The sequence below is a fragment of the Leguminivora glycinivorella genome, chromosome 11 (assembly GCF_023078275.1).
Source record: "Leguminivora glycinivorella isolate SPB_JAAS2020 chromosome 11, LegGlyc_1.1, whole genome shotgun sequence".
NCBI lineage: Eukaryota > Metazoa > Arthropoda > Insecta > Lepidoptera > Tortricidae > Leguminivora > Leguminivora glycinivorella.
This window is the reverse complement of record NC_062981.1, coordinates 4,058,077-4,078,584: the sequence shown is the minus strand read 5'-3', so window position 1 is coordinate 4,078,584 and position 20,508 is coordinate 4,058,077. Positions and strand designations below refer to the sequence as shown.

Here is a 20,508-nt window from a genome sequence, read left to right as displayed (position 1 = left end):
TAGAAATAACCTAGACAGAGCTACTTAATGTTTACAAATAAATACACCTACCTATGTATCTTTACGCTGATGCGATAAAGTACAACTGTTGACTCATTAAAATGCTAATAAGCAATAAGTATTACATATGGCTTACCATCTTTTTTTGCTGTACTTTTAGAATTATGATAGTTTTAAGTAGGTAACCTACTCTATTTATAAATCTGTAATGTAACTTATTTATTTTTTAGTTGAATACCTATGCAATGCACGTGATATTATCAAATAATTTCCCTGTTTTAGTTTGTAAGTTTTTTTTCTGCCTGAGATACAGGATCTCCCTAGTTCAGGCACGGACATGGTGAAGCCTATTTTTGTGTTAATATAGTTTATGGCCTGTTTAAAACTGCTATTTTTGGTACATGAATAAATGATTTTTATTTTTATTTATTTATTTTTACATTGTTCACAAATTCTATTGACGGCGACTTTACCTAACCCTTAAGAACTTAACCCGCCAGTCGCACATATCCCACTACCTTAACTGTAATGTTTTTACTAGGTTATTGTTATTTGGACAAATACATCTCTTTGACCTCAGTGCTTCTATCTGACCCTGTCAATAACCTCGCTATAACATGCATAAATGCGAACAATGATATCGGCCATCCTGTATTAATGTGACGAATTATTTGGACACGGTTATTTCAATGTTATGTCCGGAAGTATGTTTCCTTTAGTAGATATAGGTACCTACAATTTTGAAATACCTACGGATTATTCTAGTAGTATGTAATACTTCGATATTAAAAAAAAAAACTTAATCATAGTATTTCGTCTCAAATTTCACCAAAATCGGAAACATCCGGGCATTCCGTTCCGGACATACAAATCAGTGCCGAGTCCAAAACCGGTAGATCTATGTACAGTAGGCCTAGCACATGATTGCCGCGAGAGTACGTCGCCGCAAGATAAATGACACGTCTTTGTCTAATTGTATTAATGACATAAGGACGGGTATAGTCTATCTCGCGGCGACATACTCTCGCGGCAATCATGTGCTAGTCCTACTGCTTCGATCAATTATCAAAGTATAATTTGTCAGATCAACGCTAAGAGGGCACTAGAAAAAATATGTTATAGTACCTATTTTTTATTACTTGTAGCATTCTACAATAGGTAGTTCCCCAGTATCCGCTATGGTAAAAACAAAAATATATCACTTCATATATCCGCAACTCATGTCAATATTCCTTTTAAGTGTCGATGCCTCCTTTATATGTGTCAACAAAGGGGTAGGCAGAGCACATGAACTACTAATTTTTAGTGCCACTCTTGGTAAAAAGGGTTTGAAATAGAGATGGGCCGAATATTCGGTAAATATTCGGTATTCGGCATATTCGGCAAGATTTTCAATGTTCATATTCGGCCGAATAGTTCGGTTACATTGCCGAATATTTACCGAATAAACAAAGTAAATAACTAATGAAGATCTTACGTATTCCATTGCATAATAAGCTCCTATTTTAGTAACTTTCAAAGGAACTACTAAAAATGCGTCAAAATATAAACACAATTGTTTTGTAAAAAAGTTAAAAAAACCGTAGTTTAAGAGTTGGGAAGAAATCAGAGTTGTTTTAACTAAGTTTTAGTTATCCACTAACGGCCTTATTCATAAAAAGTTACAACCTATTTAAAACGTTGTTGATGTGCGGATGTCAAAAAACCTTATTCATAAACGCACATTAGCGCTAAACAGTGCATCATCTCTTGTGTAAATCCTCGAAATTTTAAAATGAGCCCGACCCTAGTTTAACGGGATTTTATCTCTAATATACAAGATGGCCGCCTCACATCAGCTGGTTTTTGACAGCAACTCATGAACTGATATGAACCCTCCGAGACGAGTGTTTGTTGCCTGTTCTTACATTTTATCAGAAAAATGTATTATGTGTAATTAAATTGACAAGCTAAAATTATTATGAAGTGGCGCAAAACCAAAATAATATGTGTTGTGTGCAATGCGGTCTACTTATATACCTAAATTGAAGGAGGTAAGACTTTTGATCGTGTCGAAGAAAAAGTGCATTATATAGGGAAATAGTTCAGAGGATTGGTGGTAGAAATAGGTATGTAAACCCTTTAGTTTTCATTACTTACTTGCCGACGTCTCTTACCAGGCTTTCCATATGTACTTCAAATCGTATTAGATATAGGAAAGGACTCGCGCGTGAGAACGCACGGTTGTGCTAGACCACTTAAATTTAAGTTATTTCTACAACAACCAGGTTAAATATAAGATACCTTAGCTTAGTAAGGTGGTATCAAAAGCATTATAATATGGTTTCCACCTGGAGATGAATAACAATCCTATTGTATTTGCATTACAGTCGCACCCTCATGTTATTACCTGTAGATATACTGCAGTGTTTGTTTGATAAGTATGCTGCAAAATTATAATGTTGAAATATATAATATCTCATGTTTTCGGGCTATGTTAATTAAAAATAACAATTTACTTTCAATGTAGGGACAAATCAAATTATTTTATTATATATTTTTATCAGTTTATAATTTACTTTCAGGTAAAAATGTTGTCTGGCAGTAATGAAACTTTTAATGAAGCGATGTGACCTATGCTGGCATGTTACTGGAAAAGTTATGTCTAATTTGGCCATCAAGTGAAGAAAAGTCATCACAGGTAAAATGTTTGTATTACTTACCTATTCATAATCATGATTTAAACATATTGAAATATATAAGCACTAAATTAGATATGGGATACCAATTTTTTTCCATATCTCATCGCCAGAGGTTAGCTATTTTCCTCTAAATTAGATATGGGATACCAATTTTCTTCCATATCTCATCGCCAGAGGTTAGCTATTTTCCTACTAATTTATCATATTAGTATGAAAATAGCTCACCCCGCCGACCATCACAAACAACATAACAACATAGGCAAGTACAATTGTATTTTTTATTGCCACTCAACTGTCCCTTATATTATTCGGTAACTATTTTATTCTACAATATAATATGCAAAGGAACCTAGCACAAAAATGTATGGTTTAGGTATATTTTACACTCATGGATGTACTTATTTGTAAAATAATTTTATATTTTACCCGAGCTTCCTTTAGTATTAATTTTCATTTAGCCCGTCCCTGTCACATTTGACTTGCTGCCATGCATCGGGCAAGGACAAAATGGAATGGAATCTAAGTAAAAATACCTATTAAATTCCTCCTAAATCCTATTAAATTTGCAATAATAGATAAATGATTACTGCCTCCTCACTTCACTAACCAACTGGAGTGAGTTCAAATGACATTTTTACATAAATTTTTCATATAAAAAATGTATGTAATGTAATGTACATTTCAACTGGGCAAATAAAACAAATCATAATGTTTATTTAGGAAAATTAAACTAGACTTTCCTCTTATTAACAATATTTATTTACATTTGCTCAAAATCATGGTAGTTTATAGTTTTCATTTGTTACAGTTTGCTGCTCCCTCTGCTGGCTCGGTCCCAAGCTGAAGATGGAATTGTCAGAATCTGAAAAAGACACATCAGACATAAATAAAATATTTTTAATGAACATGTTTTTCTTTCATTTCTTGCTATTTATGTGATAGTCCTAATTTTAATTATAGATTGTAGGTACTAGTAAGTAAATTTATTTAAGAAGAAACACAAGTTTTACATATTACACGGGCAATGTCCGGTGGACAAGTGCCCAAACTAGGCTAGGAGTGTTTACTCCACAGTACAGAAGACAATCTTATTAACTCTCTTTATAGCAAAATAACATAGATAACCTAAAAATTACATTTTAGTTTTGTTCATGAGTAAACTACATCAAGACATACGTACGTACTAGCTTTTGCCCGCGGCTTCGCTAAGAAAGTGGCAAAAAAAGTTACCTATGTCACTCTCCATCCCTTCACCTATCTCCACTTAAAAAATCACGTCAATTTATCTCCGTTTTGCCGTGAAAGACGGACAAACAACACTTTCCCATTTATAATATTAGTAAGAACAAAATAACCACAAGCAGGTTTGATTTATTACTATTAGAGTAGGTATCGTTATCGTTTAACTCAAGTTCATACAAACATGACTGACAAGGGACACTACTCGCACCATTACAACAGTGTATATTAAGAAATAAAAATACAAGTGTAAACTTACCTGGTTTGTCTTCAACGATCATAGATGCGGATTATATTATAGTGTCAATGTTGGAAAGTTAAGAAAGGCTCACAACGCGCGGATTGTATCAATTGTATGGTGGTCGCCGGTCGCCGAGGTTAAAATAAAATCACCCGCCACACGATCTTTATTTATGAATGTGCCACACACGCTATTCTTATTCAAATATTAATATGAATTCAGATCACCGGTTAAATAAAACAATATAACCATCCATCTAGTTTCTAAATTTACGATTTCCCTTCTAGAGCGGCTGTCAAATGGCTGTCAAACTTTTTTTTAATTTAAAGTTCAGCCACGTTTTTGTCTATGATTTGTCAATAATGCCAACATAATAAGCCTAAACAGTTCATCAAGTGCATATTTGTTATTGTGCTGTTAAAATGGGTTTATGAATACTACCTCACAATAACCGTGCAATAAGCCTAAACAGTTGTTTAACTAAAACGTAGATCATCAACGATTTAAGGATTTTTTATGAATAAGGCCGCTCATCATAAGAACATAGTTGTAATGTATAACAATTATCAATCATTTCAGTTTTAATCTTAACATTCGCTTTAAAAATATGGCGTAACCGAATATTCGGCCGAATGTTCGGTTCGGTAAGAGCTGAACCGAATGTTCGGCCGAATATTCGTATTCGGCAAAGTCCATATTTGGCCCATCTCTAGTTTGAAAGAAATCCAAATTGTGACATTGCAGTGACAGGTTGCCTGCCTCTCCCGTATCCCGCAGTCGACTTCTACGTCACCCACGGGATGAAAGGGGGTGGTGAAAACTAACCCCCTTATTCATAAACGTACTCTAGAGTATCAAGCCGATAAAGTTCGTTTGTCCCTTTCCGACATATTGGTGTGATAGAAAAGGACAAACGAACTTTATCGGTTTGATAACTTTAGAGTACGTTTATGAATAAGGGAGAAAAAGATGGTACTAAAAATGGTATCTAAATTCTTAAATTCAATATTGCTTAAAACAAACAGAGAGAATTTGATAAAAATTGCAAGTAATTAATATTTTTGTTTTTTTCACAGTGTCTCAACGTGTTAGTAGCGGCAGGCGCAGCGGGTGCCGACAGCAAGCAGTTGTCCTCATACAAAACGGTCCACTCCTGCGCATGTACCCCGGGAGACGCAAGAGTAAGTCCGAGCGTTTCTTTTGTTTTTGCCATTTTTTTTTAATTTATAGGGAATTTTAGTCGTTAACGTACTCGGAATCACGAGCACTTTCTATATCAATAGGAAACAAAAAGTGTCTCAGAATTAAAAATGGTAAGGTAACAAAATAAGAAAAAATTGTATGGGACAATTTTTTTACATACACATTAGGATTGAAAAAGCTAGTGATTCTGAGTAAAAATAACATAAAAATTATCATAAATATCTCATTAAAAACAGTGGCAAAAAAGAAGCGTTTAGTCCTTACACTAATGGTTTTATTGTGTGTATAGTCTCCTTCTCCCCTACTTAGAAGTGTGTATGCAAAGGTCCTAGATTAGTATCTAATGATTACCGACTGAACTAGAACCAATTGGACAGTTGTCATATACACCGTGTTTTTTCCGTTAAATTTAACACGTTGTTAGGTTCTTTATCAGGAACCACCTGGGGCCCATTTCTCAAAACTAAAAGTTACAAGTTACAAGCGGAAGTCTCGTTCCAACTTGTCATATTAGACAGTGACTACCACTTGTAAATTGTAACTTGTAACTTCGAGAAATAGGCCGCTGGTATATTACTTTCAGTTAAAATCGAAAAAAAAATGCTTTGATCACAGAACTTAATTTAGATAGAAGAAACAAACTCATATATTTGTATAGGGGCCGAGCGTGTCAAATTTTGTACTGAAGTTGATTCTTGCCTGTAATTTTAAATATGTCTCAGGCTCTTGATTGTTCATAATTTTTGTGTTGTTGCAATTGAATATCACGTAACGAGGCATTTTTTATGTTTTGGTTGACTTCAACTTACAAAAATTGACGCCCGAAAGCTGCAAGCTGCGAGTAAAGACGGACAACTCAGTGGATTTCACTGAGTTCATTTGACACGCTAAGTAGATACGTTTGCTTGATCTATGGTATATATGACATCTGTGGCTTTGATGTATTATAAATAAATTAATAAGTGTAGGAGAGCCTGTTAATGTTAGTATCAAGTAACTGACGGTACATGTTATAATAAATAATACTAGGATGATGTAAAAAGCCGTACTAGCTTTAATGAGTCATTAAATTTATTTTTTAATAACAGTAAAAGTTTCTTAGATAAATTAATTACTTACCTACTTTAAATAATATACTTACAAACTTACTTTCAAATCATAAAATTCTACATTTCATTACTTACATCTAATACATCTGATTTCATTATTCAATGCTCCATTACGGTGCATTGACCAGTTGCATTTCTAGACTTTCTGTCTACTTTATAGTATCTAGCTGTTTCACTTTTTAAAGACTGGTAACGTTGCTGATGCTACGTTATCACTAAAGATACAAAAAACTACTTATGTATTATTTGGTATTATAAATTGAATAGATATCATCATTAACTTGCCGTGGGATGACACTTGGCTAACAGCAGCTTCTAACAGATAATGTTTTAAACAATAATCAATATAAAATATACCTGGGCCTGAAATACACAATATACACCGTGGGCCTGAGTATCCCGAATGGTTTTAACAGTGTATTCCTGACCACATTAAAAGACGTGTCATGTCATATAAACTTTTCTGGATATCGCCTAGTTTCAAAGTTATTACAAATTGCAAAAAAAAAATCTTATTGTTACTCAGTACAAAAGGTCTTTTTAACGGCGTTGATGATATTTCGAAGAATAGTCTCACTATTATCATTGATACAAACCATACCGATAAAAACCATTCAACAGTGATATTTAAAAAAAAACGTTAAAACTCATTTTAAGTGACAGTTTTATGAATAACATTTACTTTTTATTTAAAAATAAATTCAAAAATAGTAAAAAAAAAACACAAAAAAATTGTCCAAAAATGTCATATTATATGACATTTGTTTCTTTTTACATCAAATGCGTGGTTAAAATCTTTCAGGTTATTCAGGCCCACGGTGTATATTTACTTACAGGAATTCTAAAAAAAAGTACCTACTTTTTAATTTTTTCCTTCTCTGTGGTTTTCGACCGACAACGACCATTCGATTTAGGTTTGGACAATGTGGAATAGTCGAATTCCTTCATCGTACCAAATACTATTTAAAACATTATTTTTTTCTTACAGTGCGCTCTACCAAACTGCATAAACGCGAACGGAACCCGCTCCCCATTCTACCTGCACGCGCCGGAACGCGAGCGCCGAGGTTCCGTAGCCGAGCGCCTGAGTTCGGGAGCGGAGCGCCGGGGTTCCCTGCCCTCCACGCCGATGGGGTCCATAAGCTCGAGCCGCTCGGGGCCTGCGGACGGGCTGTACGTCAACCCGATGCAGAGGGCGTCTACCACGGGCACAAGACATAGCGAGTCGGGGGAGGATAGCGAGGGTTTGTTATTTTCTTGTTTTGGTGTCACTTACATAGGTAATACCTAGGTATACTTACTTTAGAGAGGAAGAAGCACCATCAGGGTTCCGTAGCCGAGCGCCTGAGTTCCGGGTCCGAGCGCCGGGGTTCCTTCTGCCAAGAACATCCACAAATAGATATTTATTTATGTTCTTATGTGGTCTGATAGGTCAGATTTGGTCTATTTGTGTTCAGCAAAAAAAGTCAGTGCTTACCTTAGTACCTATACAGAGTTTTAAAAAAACATGTACTTACAGAATTCGAAGTCTATGATGACTCTGAAGTTTGAATTCAATTTTTTTACTTTAATTTCACAATTAGAACTATTGAAATTAAAAGTTTAAGGACTAAGATTGTGCAGAATTAGAAGCTTTATTATATAACTGTTTGACAGGACTTAGCAATAAATTTTTTTTACATGAAAATGTGTTGATATCTAAGATATATCTGGTTTCAACTAAACATAAAGTAAAATGTAACCTCTGTTTGCCTCAAACTCCATGCCTTATCGATTTGCACACCCATGATGCGCAGACGCATTCAATCGTGACGGTTTACACAATCTGTCTCAGTGGTTATCGTAACATTTCCTTGGAAGTAAAATTAGCGTGCCTTGTTACGTGTCTTCTACTTTATTTGTTGGTAATAAACAAGATTAACGTTTGGCCCAATTATGGGCGGCATTACAAAATACAACATGTAACAATTAAGATGCAGCATACGTACGTTTCCGCAGTTTTTTTTTCTACTTTCTCCAAAGGTCCTTTCTCCAAAGGTTCAGGAGTAAAGAATTTCTGAGGTACCTATCAAATGTAACTAAGTTTGAAATTGAAAGAATTCCAATAAGTTTATTTCAAACATAGGTACTTATTTTTAAAACGCCTACACCAATTTCGATATACCGAACTTATTTAAAATACATTTAAAATTGCAAACGGGACTTAATCGCGTATTGCTATGTTTTAAACACTAACCTCCAACGTTTTAAGGACGGCATTGTCCCCGTGGTCTCGTAGCAGACTGGCTGAAGCTGACATCAACACCTTCTAGCTGTACGAGTTTTTCGAACTACCCGCACTTGGTCCTGACTACCACTTGAACAGTAAAACATACGTGTAAAAATCGTGAAAGTTTAAATCAGCGTTTCATTTAAAATATACCGGACCTAAATTGGTTCATCCATCGAGACATTTGAGACAGACAAACACATACAAATCAATCTTATAATATATCATACCCCTATTCGTTTGTGTCGGGGGTTAAAAATACGGTTGAACTTATAATCTCGTCCTTAAATTTGTGATATCAATTAAAAAAAAAAAATACTCGTATGCTTTAAAACTGCTCCTTAGGTAAGTATGTATAAATCATTCTCATTTTCTACTAAGGTGTGCATCTTATTACGTGTGGCAGCTTATACAATAAATTACTGATAACGTAGCTAATCCAACCAGTTTTAGTCCCAATTATCGCTGATGCAACTGATCTTATGTTACCAATTTGATACGCAACACTGTAATACAGTTTTTTTCGTCACAAAAAGCTACTTACTTTGTAATATATACGCAACACCTCTGAAGATGATCTATTTATTTAGAGCATTGTAATAAGAGAGATGAATGCAAATAAATTATATTGTCTAATGATACAAACATAGGTACTTAAGTACATCTATTTTCTTAAAATCATTTTTTTTTGTTATATAATACAATACAGCCTAACAAGTAAATTCCTAATAATCCTAATACCTTGTGGAATCACACGCGATTGACGTGATTTTCTTTTGGTTCTTAAAAGTAAAGTATACAAACTTACAAGTTCTTCTGCATTTTTAATTCGCCGATCTTTTATACAGCAGATGGGCTGTCTAAAACCAGTAAAAATGTAATCATACAATTTATCATGTAGATAAATTGAGAAATTTCGGAAAACATGCATTCAACAGAAATTTTCCATTCCCAAAATGAGAGTTTATTTTGTTAAAACTCTCCTGAATCTTTCAACAATTTTTCAGAACATTTTCCGATTAGGATGATAATGATAACACAACCATAATACTTGGACTGCAACTTTTCCATCCGCCACACGAACCAGCTGATAGGCGTGAAAAATCACCGCCGCATCTAATAGGGCGGTTGCGACGGAAGTATTCAATTACATACCCAGTATACCCACCCATCCATCCTCTTCACTCTAATCGAGTTAGAGCAGGAGAAATCAAGTTCGATACTCGATTAGTTCTGTGAATAAGGGTGCAGGAAGCGTTAGGTAATTTTTGCACATGAACGGGCATTGGTTTTCCTGGTGTGGTGTTGTGCGGTCGTGTATGTTAATGCGCTTTTCTTTCTGAGTTGTTTTGTGAATTCTGATTTGTGGACTTTGGGAAGATGAGTGTGGCTAGCAAGACTATGTGGAGGTCGTGGACGGTGGAGCATCATTCGATGCCGTTTGATTTTGGAGGTTTGTCTTTTGTGGCATTCATTAAAAAAAACGGTTTGCCATATTGTCCTTTTGCTTTAAGTGGAATAAGGATTCCAAAAGTAATTTGTTGTTTTGAATAAGAATAAAAATCAGAATAAGAAATTGATTTGCTAGAATACTTATAACTAAGGTACAGATGGTCGTGTAAGTAAAAGTAAAAGTATTCAGTAATCGTCATGACGACATGCAAATGTCTTAAAACAAAGTAATTATTAATTATACAATATATATAACTAATATAAAAAAAATTAAATCTACACATTCATCAACAATAATAATATAATAAACTTCATTCCATTATTAAATATTACATAAATAAAAAAGTATGTCAAAACTAATATATGTAATTAAAAGAATTATTCGACTTGATTTATAATTATTCTAAATCACAATTATTATTATTCAAATGTTTCTATATGATTTAAAATTATAATTTAAAAAAATCAAATTAATTTATAAAAATTCAATATATCATTCATTAATAGGATGTAAAAACTAAAATTATAAAATTAAACAAATATTCCATTCATTCACTTCCGTTCAATCGTTCATGCTTCCTTCCAGTTCCACTACCATCCATCCTTCATTCATTCCACGATTTTGGCGGTAGTCACACATACCTTTGAAGTTGGCTCCTTCATTTTTAGCTTCCATTTTGAAAAGTTTTCTTAAAAAATATAAATATATTTTAACTTACAAATCGAGATTTTGTGAGCCTAGAAATGGCTGATCGTGCTACAGAAGACTGTCTTGGTTTGGAAACCTTATTGCACTGATCATTAAGGCTTTTCTGATTTTCATCAGAAAAGCCTTCTGCGCAACAACTTACAATATCATGTTCAATTATTTCTAAGTACAGAGTATAATCGATTCAGTCGATTGACCGTACCTTTATGTAACGGACGTCGCATGCCAGTTCCGTCAACATTATTCGTCGTTCGATCTCAGCGACATGTGAGACTAAAATTCTATGTAACGTACAGTTTTAAATATTGTAATAGAGAGCTTGTTCATCGAGCCATTGACACTTACACTTAGATTATTGATCTCTCGTGATTGTTTCACCGTATGGTCTCATCAAAAGACCAGCGCTGAAGTCGCCGGCAACATGCTGAGATGAGACAATTTCGTGTCAGTTTTTCCTTTTATATCTTCGGATTTGTATAATTTTTCTTTTTGTGTATTCAAAGACACTTGATTTCAAAGTTTATGCATCGACTTTCATCAATTATAAATTAATTATTTTGTTTATTTTACAGCCTGCTCAGCTTCAGATGCCGACGCCAGCAATGCCAGCGGCTGGTACCTCCACAACGCGACTCCAACACCAAATGCACCAGCGGCGTTATACCAGAGAGTCAGAGACCTGTTCCATACACGCTCCCCTGGACCGAGGGTCCCTGCTGAGGGACAGGAGGCGCCTGTTATGACTGGTAAGAGATTTGTTCCATTCTCCACAACACCATTGTAACGCGAAACGCACCATCAGCAGCCTTATATAGGCAAGTTAGGGACCTGTTCGATACACGCTCCCCTGGACCGAAGGTAGCGGCTGAGGGACAGGAGGCGCCTGTTATGACTGGTAAGAGACTTGTTCTATCACCAGACAAGATTCTACACAACACCATGTAAAATCCAAACGCACCAGCGGCGTTTTACTAGCTAGCCGCCCCCCACCCCTGGTATAACGCCGCTACATGCTTCCCTGGATACAGGGACTTGTAAGAGAACCTTACGAGAGAGAATCTAAATGAGTATACGCGATTACTCATTATAGATATGGCGACTAGTGAACAACTCTATGAATAGATAGAAAATTATTCCACGATTTTTTTACAGCTATACTAATAACTAAAAATAATTTCAGTTAGCTAGATTCTTACAATTTCTTATGATTATTTTAAAGGTATATTCATTTATCAGTTAATTTAGCGTTTCATAGCTTTTATGATAATTGATTGTGTTTCCTACACGACTATTCACGCACTAAGTGTGAAAAGAGTAATTAAAGAATTTATTCAATCGGAACATCCATTATGAAATAATAAAAATTAATTGCTTGCGTACATACTTAACGTCTGTTACGTTCAATTACTAAATAATTATATATCATACAAACTACGCTTGATTACGCTTAAATAACAATTGTACACTTTATAGTCTGTGCATCCAGAATTGGTTCCTTTATATAACCGTATGAGCTTTCTGACCGAAATGGTGTTACTATAGGATGATACGTTTGCTGAGCTAAAACTGCTTATTTCAGTCGAGTAGTAAACGTATCTTAACATTTGTCACAACCAGTTTTATATCCTAAGTATACTTACTAACACAACCAACTAATTTTACATTTTTTTTCCTTTATTTCCAGTAAAAGCCGAGGTTCACGGATCCGAAGCGACCACAGTGCCAGAGCAGTCAGACAGCGACAGTGGAGCCGAGGCGACCAGACGCGACCACCACTATGAAGATATATACATGCCCAAAGAAGAGCAACACCAAAGGAGAAGGTATGTAACCACATTTTACAATAATTCTCAGTGAAAGCAAAAGGTGTACAGATCGTGCTAAAAACCGCCAAGTTTATGGATTACACAAAACAATCACATCACATGTTAATATTATACATGACATGACCAAAGAAGAGCAACGCCAAAGGAGAAGATAGGTAGCTAGATTGATTCCTGAAAGCAGAGGTCCACAAATCATCTAAAGCCGTTTAGAGTTTGAGAAAAGTTTCTCATAGGGTAGGGGTGGATCCGCCAAAATCCTAGATGCTCTCTCAGTGGCCTAGCAGAAAGAGCGTGTGGATTTCGATTATGAGTTGAACTTATTAGAAATATGAATTAATATTCACCGGGTGGCTTTTATGTGAAGTCAAATATAGTGAGGAAAGGGTCATTCCTGAGAATTCGATTCTTGATGTCATTCCCTTGGCGTATTTTTTTTAAAACAAATTTCTTTTCCCCTCACTAGCTCGGAAACACGTGTTTTGTCCTTTAATACCAGCGGGTAAAAACGCATTTTATCCACTAGTGGGTAAAGTAATTTGACCTTGAGTAAAGTCAAATTAACTGCTTTAAAATTGATAAAAGTAGGTGTATCTAGTAATAAAGATGATTTACCACCTGTGGAACTACTGGAAGCAGTGATAAACGCATTTTTTGCGTTGTAGTTTCCTCGCTATAGTGAGGGGAAAAAGTTTTGTGTTACACTCGGGTGCAAATGTATTTTACTTCTCGTGTGTTAAAAAACTCGCAAGTTCAGGATTCTATTCTCGAACCACTCGCTTCGCTCGTGGTTCAACTATATAATCCTTTCACTTGCTCGTTTTTCAATTCCACACTCGGCGTTAAAATACAACTTTGCCCCCTTGTATAACAAATAACTATTATAGTTGTAATAAAATATGAAATTATATATAATAAACATATTTATCGAATAGGCATCACTTTCAATTAATTTAGTTCAGCTTAGGCATATTATCATTACCCTGTTTAAAATCCAAGGCAATGAGAACCAGGGAAACGAGGAAAAAAGTATGTTTTTTTGTCGATTTTGCAGAAACTGTAATTAATATGAAGATAAATAATCAATAACTCAGTCATCCATGTACTATTATTATCACTAAAGACGCTAAGCTTATTGCAAGTAATAAATTTTATATAGAAATACAGGGTAATCACAGTGAAATATCTGTCCTCATCGCACAAATAAATGCCATTACCGGGATTCGAACCCAGGACCGCGGTTTAGCAGGCAGGGTCACTACTGACTGAGCCAGACCGGTCGTCAAATAACTCGGTCGTGAATACTTGAATTAATTCGATATTTTTTAACAGGAGCAGTTCCCGCGACTCCGGCAGTCACAGCAGACCTGGTAGCGCGGCGCTCATCGTCGACTACACCACCAAAGAAGGCATCGACAGGTTCGTATTACCCTTAACCTAACCTTATTGCATTTTACACGCAACGTCGATTAGTTTGATTATTGATAACATCACAGATAACACAGTTTCTGGCAGAATAGTGCCAATACAAGCCAAGGGAAGCGCCCCTTTCCTCGAAGTGAATCGTGTTTAAGAACCCTCACTAGCTATGGATTTTTTTTTAATACCACGTCGGTGGCAAATAGGAATACGGTCCGCCTGATGGAAAGCGGTCACCATAACCTATGGACGCCTGCAACTCAAGAGGTGTCACATGCGCGTTGCCGACCCATTAGAAACTTGTAAACTCCTTTTTTGAAGAACCCCATACATTATGCTAGACAAACAAAATATCATTCGAAACATGCTGTAATATAGGCTACTTGACCCTTTTTCAAAGTATGTCTTATATTATTAATTACTGTCTAATTAAACCAAAAAAAATAGTACCATATTTTATTACGACTTAAAAACCCGCAAAAAAATTATTTAAAGTTTACTTTTACGTGATCAGGCAAAAACAACATCAGCCATATTAATCTATAGAATATCTATGACATGACGTCATAATAATTTAATTTGACGACCGGTCTGGCGCAGTCGGTAGTGACCCTGCCTGCTATGCCGCGGTCCCGGGTTCGAATCCCGGTAAGGGCATTTATTTGTGTGATGAGCACAGATATTTGTTTCTGAGTCATGGATGTTTTCTACGTATATAAGTATTTATATATTATATATATCGTTGTCTGAGTACCCACAACACAAGCCTTCTTGAGCTTACCGTGGGCCTCAGTCAATCTGTGTAAGAATGTCCTATAATATTTATTTATTTATTTATTTATATTTATCTATGACATGACGTCAGTACATATATTTAGAAAAAAATATTTCACATTGTCACACCCGCCAACCACTATGAATTTTAATACAATAGAGGTTGCTTCTATGGAGATCAGATTACTACCTCTAATTTCCATAGTTGATCTGAATTATGTGACGTCACTCCATTGGCCAACACCGTTTTCGGAGTCCATAATTTAAAAAAAACATACACACATATTTAATTAAAAATACGCAGTCATCACGCACTTTTAATGCCCGCAATCTATAAATACTGATTTCTTAAGTCAAATACTTACTACAGAAAACAATAACTTGATGTGCTAAATTCGATACGAGTCTAGTAGCCTATTGCATAGCAAATTTGTAACACATGTGTTTTTTTGTTAAACAGCATAAGCAAGGCATACGAAGAGGTATCCCCTGCACCCGAGAACCACGCCAAATCCACCATCGCCACGAAACTGGCTGCGCTCACGCATAAAGCACAGAACTTCGTAAGTACATCGAATACTACTCGCAGTTTAGTGGATGACTCGCCTTTACAAATTACTAGATGGTGTGATATGCCGTCACCACACATAAAACTAAGGGTTTCGGATGTCAATTGCGTTTTGCAATAATATTACTGCACAAAGGTTACGGTAGACCATAGCTATATTCTTTTAATTGTCTTCATAAAATTAACGACAGAATGAACACCATATAATCGATAAAACTTATTAGATACAGATAGAGGCAGCAATAACGATGCAGTAATATTTTAATGCAGTTCCAGTTCACAGCCGTGTAATAAACTCATATAAAATGAAACTTTAGGCGGTATTATTACGTAGTCCAACACCAATACTAATTTAATAACAATAATAATTTCTGAACATGTACCAGTAACCACACTATTTATTATGCGAGTGACTACGGGCTACAGCTTCACAAAAATAATTATTATTTTGCAAAGATTCGTTGTGTAGCATTGAAAATGTACCTATAAGATTTTCAAAGGCAAGTGATGGCCAAACATTGTCGGAATTTACATACACGAAATATTTTTCCTCTCCACCAGGCCAGCCGCCTCTCTTCAGCCGCCGGCAGCCGCCGTGCCTCCGTAACCGAGGAGACCACCGTCATCCAAGCTTCTGCCTCTTCAGGAGTATCTTCTGGAGGTAGTTCCGGAGACGAGGCACCCCCACCGCCCCCGCCGCCGCCTCCGCCAGCTGTTCTTGAAGAACCGGCACTGAAACCGTCGGAACTTAGAGGCAGGCTGGGTAAGTAGCTTTAAGAGTTAGTAGACTGAAAGCAAAACAAAGGCAACAATCGTAGGTTAGCATGTTTGGAAGACCGCAGCTATCCAAGCTTTTTTAAATTTATTTATCATAAGAAAAGAAACTTACAGTAAAATCTGTTTGGGAGTGTCTTCCAGCGTTGGAGCAGTCAGAACTGGGTAGGTAAGTGGCTTTAAAAATTAGTAGGCTGTCTATTAAAAGTTTCATGCAACCCTGGTGGCAAAAGTTACAAACTTAGGTAAACATGCTGAGGAGACCATCGTCATCCAAGCTTCTGCCTCCTCTAGTGAGTCTTCAGGAAGCAGTTCTGGAGACGAGGCTCCTCCACGGCCTTCACCGCCGCCACCACCAGCTGTTCTTGAAGAACCGGCTCTGAAACCATCGGAAATGAGAAGCAGGCGAGAGAGGCTTTAGGAATTAATTTGACTGTCTATTTAAAGTAGCGTTAGGGTGAATCCACGTAAAAGTAACGCGAGTCACGACTTCATTGCGTGTTTATTTGAATTATAGCTGCAAATTAAAGGATCTATGCATATATCGAGAAAGTAACACTTATTTAGAGATAGATTATCACTTGAACATGCGTTGTTAATAAATGGAACATGCCATAAAATCGTGACTCACCTCACTCTTGCCGCGCATTGACCCAATAGAGGAAGCAAAAAGAACAGACTTATGTAAGAATACCAACTGCAAGAAAACCAACCGTCATCCTGCTTCTGCCTCCTCTGGTGTGTCTTCAGGACACAGTTCTGGAGACGAGGTAAGTAGCTTTAGACTGTGCATTCAAAGATTCATGCAAGAAACGACCAGGCCCCTATTTCTCCATCTTGACAAATGTCGGCGACATATGTCGGCTGACAATCCGACACATTGTCGACGACATGTGACAATCTCATAGAAAAATTGTGACAGTTGTCCCCGACAAATGTTTCGTGAAACAGAGGTCAACTTTTCCAAGTTGACACTTTTGTCGAAATGTCGCTAATTCTTGACAGGACTTTAGAGAGCGGTCGAGAATTTCTTGACAATTGTCGAGTTTTAGGGATAGTTGCAAAATGGCGTTATATAATTATACCTAGATATTTTTCTGGCACGAACGAAGTGACACTAGTGACTTTTAGTATAAACTTGCTTGCTTTTAGTATAAATTTGCTTCCTTCCGATATTTAGTCCATAGATAACTTACATTATAATATGTCATTAATTATTAGAATTATGTCGTTAATTATTGCCCTGACTCTTGAGTAGTTTTATGTGCTCTGCCTACCCCGTTTAGGGAATATGGACTTGAATTTATGTGTATATAACATAAAAGGTTAAAAACAAATTTCAAATGTTTGTAAATAAATTGACAATAATAATAAAAAGAACCACATTTTAATAGTTTACATAATTTCTTACATGATTATTCAAGATTTTATGTATAGATATTATCATTGGGGGTAATTAATAACCTTATGTTATGTAAGTCTATTTGTCGATAAACGGATTGTCGATGTTTTTGTTTTGTCGAATACTAACAACGACGTTCGTGCCAGAAAAATATCTAGGTATAAATATTATATACTATATATTATACTTTGTGGTTATAGTTCAAATGGATTGGGTAGTATTTTCGATAAAATATTCCAGTCAGCTTAGGTTTTTTCTTGCTTACAATATCGTTTTCAACCAATTCACACAAAAATTAACAAATTATATTAGTACCTAAACCTTCCTCATTCAAATACTTTTGTGATAGATGAAAACCATAAGAAAATGTGTTTAGTCGTTTTTGAGTTAATATCCCTAAGTTTAAAGATATATATTTTGGTGGGGTTTAAAGTATTATTTATTTTATGTTTAGCGTACTCTTTGGTTATTTGATAACATATAAAACGTCCGTGATTAAATTACCTAATGTTATAAATTAAACACGTTCACGTTACAAAAATATGACTATTTAAAAAAGAAAAGATAGTTTATTTATAATTATACCTATAAAACATTACGCGTCTACGTTTAAGAAAGTAATAGTACATTACATCAGAGGCCGGGAAAATGAGGATTTCCGGCCAAGTGGGTATATACGGCCGAGCGAGCGTGCGAGCGAGGCCGGATAGGGATACGAGGCCGGGAATCCGTTTTCACGCCGAGGCATGTACAGTGCTTTTCTCAAACATACAATGAAATAAAAAAAAATGCGCTAAAGGACAATATTTTATAAAAAAAAAGTTACTTTGCAGGCCTAGGCCTAAAAAATAATATGAAATCCCTTTACAGTCCTCTCGAGTTGTTGCGCCCAAAAAGCGATACTTCCCAGCCCATTTTAAGGAACGTAAAGACAATATTTCATTGCATGTTTGAGAAAAAATATTTTTTTATTAAAAGTTCCATGAGACTACCCGACGAGTACCCGTTAGCTAATAGATATTTACTATTTTGGCACTTCGGTAGCGACACATTTGCTTTTATATATGGCCGGTATGGATGATTTATTATTTTTGATGGCAAGAAAAAAAAATAGCTAAGATAACCGCTCGCCGCAGACATAACACGACGAATTTGAAATGGATTTTCATGATGCCGAATGTTACCTATAGCGAATTCATACTAATATTATAAATGGGAAAGTGTGTGTGTATGTTTGTCTGTCCGTCCTTCACAGCAAAACGGAGCGACAAATTGTCTTGATTTAAAAAAAAAAACATTTATTTCAGACTCAAGGTCCATAAACGGTTAGTAGAACATTAAAACTCTAAAGAACTAATATTAGTGTTAGTAAGACATTTCCTAATGAAGACTTAAAAAACCGGCCAAGAGCGTGTCGGGCCACGCTCAGTATAGGGTTCCGTAGTTTTCCGTATTTTTCTCAAAAACTACTGAACCTATCAAGTTCAAAACAATTTTCCTAGAAAGTCTTTATAAAGTTCTACTTTTGTGTTTTTTCATATTTTTTTAAACAGTCATATGGTTCAAAAGTTAGAGGGCCCGGGGACACACTTTTTTTTCCTTTAGGAGCGATTATTTCCGAAAATATGAATATTATCAAAAAACGATTTTAGTAAACCTTTATTCATTTTTAAATACCTATCCAACAATATATCACACGTTAGGATTGCAATGAAAAAAAAGGTACTCCCCACTTTACGTGTAGGGGGGGTACCCTAATAAAACATTTTTTTCACCTTTTATTTTTGCACTTTGTCGGCGTGATTGATATACATATTGGTACCAAATTTCAGCTTTCTAGTGCTAACGGTCACTGAGATTATCCGCGGACGGACGGACGGACGGGCGGACAGACAGACATGGCGAAACTATAAGGGTTCCTAGTTGACTAAGGAACCCTAAAAACTAAAACAATTCAAACTTAAAACCTACATAGCGACAGCGTGCAGCATTTGCCATCGGTTGAGCATGGGGCCATTTTCACGTGGAGATAGTTGAAGGGATGGAGAGTGACATAGGCTACTTTTTGTCTCTTTCTAACGCGATTCGCTCGCCGCGGGTAAAAGCTAGTATAGGTATAAAGTACCGGGCAATGATAGTACATTAAGTATGACACAAATGTGCTAGTTTGGTCAATGTCAATACACATGAAGTGATATTGTGCGTGCAAGCGAAGCGAGTGCGCATAAGAGAGCCAATGTGTGTAATTTTTATTTATTACTACCTGTGTTTAAAACATATTAATTATGAATATATGGTTCGTAGATCAACAAATCCTATCTAAGTAAATGACCAATTCACATGTGTTTCATACGTTTTACGAAAAAACAAACAAAATTTACATATTAATTAGATTTTATTGGCTAAAACAGTTAGTAAAAGTCCAAAATGTGACACGTTGTCCGCCCCACCCGGCGCTTGCTCCACGGATATAATGTGAGTGTGACCAATTTTAAATGGAGCCGTATCCATGTTGTTAGCGGCTAGTTTCAATATCAAGTCTATCGGGTTATCATACAATACCCGTAACACAAGTGCGGTAGTGTAATAAAAAGCCACACAGTGTAATTTCTTATGAGCCTAAAAACGGTTCAATAATATCATTGTTATGAGCAAGTGTGTTGAAATAGTACATTTCGATACAAGTGCGATTAATAAGAAATTCTAAAAACGAGTGGCGATAAAAGTGGCGTTACACGTTCATACAAAAAAATCAAAAAATGTGATAAATAACATTATATTTATTATATTATATACCTACCGGTCATAAATTTGATACAACCCGGTACTGTACACGTAACGTCAA

General features: G+C 35.8%; 1 protein-coding gene and 2 long non-coding RNA genes across 4 annotated transcripts in view; 2 read left to right on the top strand and 1 right to left on the bottom strand.

Annotated features, from left to right (window-relative positions):
- The window catches only part of LOC125231441 (espin), a 190,162-nt gene that overhangs the window by 131,768 nt on the left and 37,886 nt on the right, over positions 1-20,508 (top strand). For both annotated transcript variants that reach the window (XM_048136901.1, XM_048136900.1), the window contains 7 exons: positions 5,238-5,342; positions 7,462-7,717; positions 11,476-11,649; positions 12,588-12,726; positions 14,059-14,145; positions 15,380-15,482; positions 16,049-16,250. In XM_048136901.1, the coding sequence (XP_047992858.1) occupies positions 5,238-5,342; positions 7,462-7,717; positions 11,476-11,649; positions 12,588-12,726; positions 14,059-14,145; positions 15,380-15,482; positions 16,049-16,250 (1,066 nt within the window). The remainder of the gene's footprint in view (positions 1-5,237; positions 5,343-7,461; positions 7,718-11,475; positions 11,650-12,587; positions 12,727-14,058; positions 14,146-15,379; positions 15,483-16,048; positions 16,251-20,508) is intronic.
- On the top strand, positions 1,645-3,588 carry LOC125231443. The gene is made up of 3 exons (XR_007177616.1): positions 1,645-2,108; positions 2,565-2,680; positions 3,490-3,588. It is a non-coding gene; the product is annotated as an uncharacterized LOC125231443 (long non-coding RNA).
- LOC125231442 lies at positions 3,418-4,677 on the bottom strand. The gene is made up of 2 exons (XR_007177615.1): positions 4,180-4,677; positions 3,418-3,543 (listed from the first exon to the last, which is right to left on the bottom strand). It is a non-coding gene; the product is annotated as an uncharacterized LOC125231442 (long non-coding RNA).